We start from the raw sequence: 7762 nt of genomic DNA, 5'->3' as shown, positions 1-7762 counted from the left end.
CTGGGTCACTTTCATTTAGCTTATAGTGTCCTCTCATTGAGACAGCTGCTTAACTCTATCTGTCTTCTAAACGCAAATTACTCAGGTTTACCGTACTGGGTGCGCCCTACCGTGATAACTGTAATGAATAGAGCTGACCTGCGTAAGGTGAGGCGTGGAGAAACAAGACAAGCGTGACGCAAAAATATAAATCCTACTACAGCGAAGGCAATCTCATGAATATTCATCAGATACCTCTGACGCCCGTTGTAACCATCCAATGGCGATGCCTCGTCTTATAAATATTAATTGAGCAGCGCGGACGTTGTTGTTACCTTCTACAGGCGAATGGTGGATTCATTAATATTTATAAAACTATTCGCCATAGTACGATTAGTAAACTTTTCGCGATCAATCATCCGTCACATCAGCTCCTCGACACCGGCCGGGGACAAACAGGAAATTATAATCTAAAGACAGCTGTTTTGTTGAGTTTGTTGAGTCTTTGCTCTCTTTTTCTAAGTTAACGTTACCTGTATTCATTCTCCCGCAGAGACAATGCTTCAGTGTCTGTCTGGAAGTTCGTGTTTGCGTGTCATAGACGGTTACAAGTCTACGTGGTATTTCGTGGTTTTGGTATTGGTGTATGTGTTATATCTGATATTCGGTACTTTAGTGTTTTCTGCGGTGGAGCTGCCGTATGAAGAGCAGCTTCGGGAAGAGCTTCGGACCGTGAAGCAGCAGTTTCTAAATGATAATGAATGTATGTCCGAAGAAAAACTGGAGGAGTTCCTCACCAGGGCTTTAGAGGCGAGTAATTACGGTGTTTCGGTTCTCAATAACGCTACTGATAACTGGAACTGGGATTTCACATCATCCCTCTTCTTCGCCAGCACTGTGCTGACCACGACAGGTGAGAACAGACTTTCTCTTGACAGCGTTAAATAACCATAACTGGACTGTTGTTGTGTTCTTCTAAGCCAGTTGTTGATTTACACGATATAATTTACTGTCTGTAGTCCTGTAAATCCTTCTTTGGTATCATTAGAGCGGCTGCAATGGTAGAAAAAAAACCGGTGTGGTGTCGTTTAGTTTGTAAGGTCGACCTGTCCTCTCCGAGATCTCTGATAAAAGCATTAGCTGACGCATGTGAAGGTTCAAAAGCTTGTACAGGGTGATGTGGCCTTTTTAAACAGCCCAACAATTATAATAATATTTTTATATGGACTAAATATGCTTTAAAACAAGGATGAAACAGGGTGAGACCTGCCGACTGTGTTTAATGGGTTAGAACAGTCTCTCTCCCTTCCTTCATAATGAGTCAAAAGTCAACAAAGCTTTATGGGCCTTGCAATATATTAAGATCTTGTACAAACTTTACAGACTATGAATAAAGGAAAATAATATTTTTTCTTAACATACTGCAAAGGGGAAAATAAATAAGTTAAATAAATTAGGATACTCTGGGAATTTTACACACACAAACAATGTATTTAGCATATCCTTCTAAGAAAAAATTTGCAGTAATTTATTTGGTCTTTAAACAAGTTTTACAGAAATAAATAATCAGCACTTCTGCAAAATAATATACAAACACATGAAACAAAAATATATAAGTCTTTTAGAAAAAAAGTATTATTCTACATAGACCAAATTGCTTATAATGGGCTTCATTGTTTCAAATGACCAGCAATGTTATGCAGTTTACTGTTACTGTTAATAACTATAACTGTTAATAACTATTCTATTAATAACAGTAACATTAACATCAGGATCTATTAAACATAAACCAAAAAGCAGCAAAAAATATGATACCAAAATACACTATATAATACTATAGACAAAACATAATTGTAATTGGTGCACTTTTGAATCTTTTTGTATTAATGATGATGATTATCTTCACAAGTCAATTTTTAGAGATGTTACTGTATTTATTAAGACACTCTTACAAATAAAGCAAAATAAATATGTTTACATATTTACACCCTTGATATTCCTGGTAACTTTTCATTTGTGTGATTAGGATGGTGTTTAAAACAAAATGAACTGGTTAATTTGTGTAAAATGCTAGATTAGATGAGGATTGCCAGGTCTGCAAAACAAAAATTGCCGGGGCAGTCAAAAATATCCAGAACTAGCCCAGTGATAATGAATCTCAAATATTTAAACATTAAATGTCACGATTAGGCTAAATGCATATTTACAGTTACTATTATGCTTTATACACAATTACAGCCTGAAAATCACTATACTGTAGACTGTAAATTATTTTTTTAAGTTTATTGGAGTATGTTTTACAAATTTCTTGTAAAATTCAATGTGTTACTTGCTATTTCTTAATCATTTTTTTGGATGAAAACTAATTGTTTTTTTAAAATATTTTTCTTCAGTGTAGTAATCATAAATACAATCACAATCCAACAGTGTTTTAATTAAGGAGTTCACAGGAATGCAATGTCTCCCAACCAGTGTCGCTCTCTTACAAGCTCATCATCTAGAAACATTAAATTTTTGAGTACTTTTTTAGTTGTATACATTTTTATGACCTTTAACCCACAGGAAAAAATCAACCTGTGAAATGAAAAGACTCCTTCAAAGAGCTTCATGTGTTTTTTTTTTTGTTTTTTTTCCAGGATATGGCCATGCCGCTCCTCTCTCAGATGGTGGTAAGGCCTTCTGCATCATTTACTCAGTGGTGGGAATCCCCTTCACCTTGCTGTTCCTGACTGCAGTGGTCCAGAGGATCATGGAGTTCAGTGCCCGCAGGCCCGTGGAGTACCTGCACCGGCGCTGGGGCATGTCCAAACCTCTGCTGGCCGCCTTGCACGCCTCCCTGCTGGCCATTATAACCTTCTCCTGCTTCTTCCTCATACCTGCCATCATCTTTTCAGTACTGGAAGAGGACTGGAATTTTCTGGAGTCCTTCTATTTCTGCTTCGTCTCTCTTAGTACTATTGGCTTAGGCGACTATGTACCAGGAGAGGGCTACCATCAGAGGTTCAGAGAACTCTACAAATTGGGCATTACATGTAAGTGCACAGTTCATTTAAACATTATTTATGTACATATATACATTAGATTTTTACTTTCTTGCATTTAGACATGCTCTACTGTTTAAAAGTTTAGGATTGGAAAGTTTTTTAAATGGGTTTGAACAAAGGCTTTTATGCTCATGCTGCATTTAGATGGTTATGCTGTTGACATTTTTATAGATACCATAATGCAATTTTTTCAGGATTCTTTCATAAGATCAAAAGAACAGCATTTATTTGAAATATATTTTTTTTTACCATTTTTAACATTCTTGACTTTTGAATAAGTAAATGCATTTTGATAAACATTAGAAATAATTTAATAATAATAAAAAGAAAAATGAACTGACCCCAAACTTTTGAATGGTATGTAATAGAAACAATTAAAGATGTACAGTAGCAGAACTTTAACTTTGGACTTTAACTGTAGTTGCTTTATATTTGTTTGAACTTTATCTTAGGTTGCTTTGTTAACTTAGCCTTTGCACTGTGACATTTTTTAAACATACATTTTTCATAACACCCCTGTAGTATCACCACAAACCCCATAAGGCTCTCTGGCCCTCTTTAACCCCACCTGCCTCTCTCCTACAGTGTACCTGATATTGGGCTTGATCGCGATGCTGGTGGTTCTGGAAACCTTCTGTGAACTTCAGCAGCTGAAGAAGCTCAGGAAAATATTCTACCTGAGAAAAGAAAAAACAGAAGACCAGCTAAACATTGTGGATCATGATCACCTCTCATTCGCCTCTGTGTCTGACCGAGCAGCCTCTTTTAGGGAGGATAAAACTGATATGTTTCCTGGTGACATTGTCTCTGCCTCACCTACTACTACCTCCAATGGACCAATGGACCGATGATGCATCCTAAAATTCTATGTCCAGAAACCTGACACATCAATGTTTCTGAAACATCTCTGCTAAGAGCATAAATGTATTGTAATTTATTAGTGTAACCTGCTGTCAGGTTAACTGAAACCTTCCATAGATATGAATACTTGAAACACAGGCTAAAGGTAATGTAATGTGGAAAAGAATTGTATGAATTTCTAGAATACATAATATCATAGGACATAATGGTTCATGCTATTGCTGAACAGAAAAACATTTTGTGACCAGGGTTTTGTGTGGGCGTGTGTATGTAAATGATAAATCCATCCATGACTTCTATTTATAAATATTTAACTGGTAAGTGGTCATAGACTAGCATTACATAATTCATATGCTGTTCTTGTTAGGTGACATGCAGGGATCCATATCCTGTATTATAGTTTGCAGATGTATTAATGGAAATCATGTTTTCAGTTTACTAAATTTGTAGATATTGCTTAAGACCAGAATACACTGCATGATTTGTTGTCAGGACAAGTCAATGCTATCAGTCTGATTTTAGGCAGTCAGAGTCGATAGATTTCACTGAAAATTGTGTTATGTATGATGGGCACAGACTTAAGATTCCATCCAATCTGAGAATATAAAATGTTTGATATTTTGTTGCCGATTTTAGAACACATTGTTTTCATTTGTCAGCAATAAGGAGCACAACTGTATAGTATATTCCAGCCTTAACTCTATTCAAAGTCTGCAAACTGCAAATTAACTCATTAAGGGAATTTAAAATATGTATATTTTTAGTAGAGGCATCAGACAATCAAAAATATGTATTTTATGTAATTTCTTTATGTTTACAGCTTTATTCATGTTGGATCTTCTGCAGTTGCATTAGACATTGTCACCACCTAAAGGTGCTGTTGTGCACAGAGTGCCATTACTGCTGTATTGTAAGTCAAGAACATGAGTCAGTGCATCAGTACAATCTAATGAGTGACTGGGTATATTGCTGAAGGAAATTAATATTATTTTATCATTAATTTGTAGTTTTGGTTTTTATATTTGAATTTGAATTATTGCACATGTCAAAAGTCGCACTTTAACTAAACAGAATAAACTGGAGATTTTGGTTATTCTGTAGATGTTGTAATTATATTGTGTGAGTAGCAAGACGCTGTACATAAGAACCAAAATAGAACTTGCAGCACACATCAAATGTAATCCAAACACATCTCCTTCGCCTCTCAGAGTTGTTTACTTTGCTCATTTTGTGTGTCTATATAGGTGTGTTAAACCCCTGAGCAGCTGGACAGTCTGTTAACAGGATGCCTGCTCAGTGCTGTTAAAAGAGATATTTACTCTGCTGTTTGAAAGTCAATCTGATGCCATCCTGTAATAGTGGTGCTGAAATTGAGCCGAGGTTATGTTAACAAGGCCCTGCAGCTGTGCTCACCTTGTTAAACTTGACCAAGACACATTTCAATAAGTTGAGCACATGAAACTATAAGAGACCTTCTTGAGTTCCCATGGATATTCATCTAAATGTCACATACATTATCATCTCAGAATTCGATGAGGCAATATTAGAGGTTATATTTCAGGGCTTCTCCAAAGGTGAACAATTCCTTTGTATCTTGGGAAAATGCTCTTTTTGAGTATATATGGAATTATTTCATGTTAATATCTGTTGGTTTAGGTATTGATGAATGAAGCATTGAATGAATGAATGATGCCAATTCTATTATTTAGATGGCAGTTTTATTTTCCTTTCAAACCTTGATGGAGGTCTCTGTAATGTTTAATTATAAAGACTATAGAGGTATTGACGTTATATGAGATTTTTGTCATAAAAATTAAAATAGTTAAACAGTTAAAGTACAGAGCTCAATATTAATGTGAATATTGTAGCTAATATTTAAATTAATTTAAATAAGTGCAAGATCGATAATCTCCATTTGAACTTATTTCGGTCTCATTGCTATTTAGGAGAAAGAACAAGATATTAAAGAAATCTCGTGAGTTTTCTTCCCTATGGGAAATTATATGTTTTGTACAGAGATAAAGCTATTTTGTATGGCTTATTTGAGAATTTACTTGTTAATAATTGTGTGTATAATATATTATTTTATTTATTATATTGAAAAAATATATTATATTAATATAAAAAATTGAAAGTAACGTCATAGTAGCAACACTTTGAAATAAAACTGAATCATTTCACACTGCATGAACAGCAAAGATGTCTAAAATGTACATATAATTTATTGAATTACTGAATAGTTAACCCATGGGGGAGCCATGCTAGCCCAATAGTCTAATTTTACCTTTTAACCTTAAAATAAAAACAGTATTTTTACTCCACAGATACCCCATTAAAAAATAGAAATCATAATTCAGCATTATGCAATGTTATACATAACTATTTTCCAGAAACACAAAATTATATAATTGAACCTATCCATACCCATTTATTAAATGTGTTGAAATGAGTTTAAGAACCATCTATGGTTAAGAGATAAAAAAGGAAGTGTCATCTTGTCCTGTGGGGCATGTAATACTCTACTATTGTCCTTGAAGAGAACAAACTATTGAATTCTTGCAGTTGTTATTTATAAATGTCTCCTTTTTAACCTTGCCTTTGGTGTGTCCTTGGTAAATGTGAATAATCTGCACCAGAGCACTTCGATAGTTCTCACCCAAGATTTTTCTATTAAACTCTCTCTCCCATGGCCTGTGTTTATCCAAGCCAGTCTGCCTCATTAGATGTCAAGTCCCGCTACAGTGTGTGCCAAGTTCAATTTTGAGTTAAGCACATGGAGTGCAGACCTCATGGATTCTCCCACCGGCGTTCTCCGGTGGAAGGTGTCGGGAGGGTATTGATGGCACTGTCAGAAGTTTTTGCTTAGCTAAGCACAGGTCACCTGACTGGGGCTTGTGCTGGGGTGGAGACGGCCCTTCCGATCGATAGGTGCCAACCAGTTACAATGAACTCCCCTTCGCTCACCACACACACAGAAACACACACAGTGGCTCACACCCCCACTGCTAGCCATCTTTCAAAAGCTGGCTGTGGACCGTGAAGCTGCAGGGACAGGATCCCCACACATGATGTGCCGGCGCAATGCAGAAAGAGGACGAGACTCCTGCGCCATGTGTTCAACAGTGTCCTCCGAAAGACAGGTAGAACATTTTACATCTGATTAAGTGCGGAAAAGCTAATATGAGTGACCTAATGGCATAATGATGCTTTTAAGAAGACACATTTGATTACCAAGCATAGTGTTACAGTTCTTTGCACTGCAGTCTAATTTAGAAATATTTTTTGTTTTGTTTTTGGTTTTATAATAGACAGCATTTTTACAGGGTTTTTCGAACCAACAATTTTGTTTATGTACAGGCTATAATATGCATTGGAAATTAAAAAAGTTTTTTTTTTAAGATCATCAATGAAAATGCCATAAACTATAATGGATTACATGTGATACTATATACTATGTATACTATGAATATAAGGTGCATTTATTTATGAACTAGCACACGTACATTAAGTATGAAAATTACCATACCTTATGGTGCTTGCTTATAATTTCTCATATTAGAATTAGAAATGTAATTATGCATTTGGTATGCTAATGTAAATAATGACATGAATGATTTGTCAAATTGGGTGGCTTGTTGATAAGATTGCTGTCATCATACTTTTCTTGGCGATCAAAAATAAGATTTTCGCCCCCGTCCACAATCAAATCTCATAGGCTATCTACATACATGGAAGGATTAAATAGACATTAAATTGACCCCAGGTTTACGTAGGAACAAAAATGTCCTAGAAATTTGGTGGTCCGAATAATATGCAGCCATCCAAAAAATGCTCATAAGCACATAGCAAGATTTATGTCATTACAGAGCGCATTAGTT

At 35.6% G+C, this 7762-nt stretch overlaps 1 protein-coding gene across 1 annotated transcript; it reads left to right on the top strand.

Annotated features, from left to right (window-relative positions):
* Positions 1-211: 211 nt before the first annotated feature.
* On the top strand, positions 212-4977 carry LOC127968783 (potassium channel subfamily K member 1). Its single transcript, XM_052570118.1, has 3 exons — positions 212-892; positions 2616-3011; positions 3609-4977. Exons 1-3 carry the CDS (start codon positions 538-540, stop codon positions 3872-3874), a joined length of 1017 nt encoding a protein of 338 aa, XP_052426078.1. The 5' UTR covers positions 212-537; the 3' UTR covers positions 3875-4977.
* Positions 4978-7762: the final 2785 nt, after the last annotated feature.

This window comes from Carassius gibelio, chromosome B12 (assembly GCF_023724105.1).
Source record: "Carassius gibelio isolate Cgi1373 ecotype wild population from Czech Republic chromosome B12, carGib1.2-hapl.c, whole genome shotgun sequence".
NCBI classification, from domain to species: Eukaryota; Metazoa; Chordata; class Actinopteri; order Cypriniformes; family Cyprinidae; genus Carassius; species Carassius gibelio.
The sequence above is the reverse complement of the archived record's forward strand: the minus strand, read 5'-3'. Positions and strand labels throughout refer to the sequence as shown.

What these genes read in the sequence shown, in the direction of transcription:
- LOC127968783 (XM_052570118.1), top strand. Translation starts at nt 538, where the DNA reads ATGCTTCAGTGTCTGTCTGGAAGTTCGTGTTTGCGTGTCATAGACGGT. An exon ending in CACTGTGCTGACCACGACAG is followed by an intron (nt 893 to 2,615) that starts GTGAGAACAGAC and finishes TTTTTTTTCCAG; the next exon opens with GATATGGCCATGCCGCTCCT. An exon ending in CTACAAATTGGGCATTACAT is followed by an intron (nt 3,012 to 3,608) that starts GTAAGTGCACAG and finishes TCTCTCCTACAG; the next exon opens with TGTACCTGATATTGGGCTTG.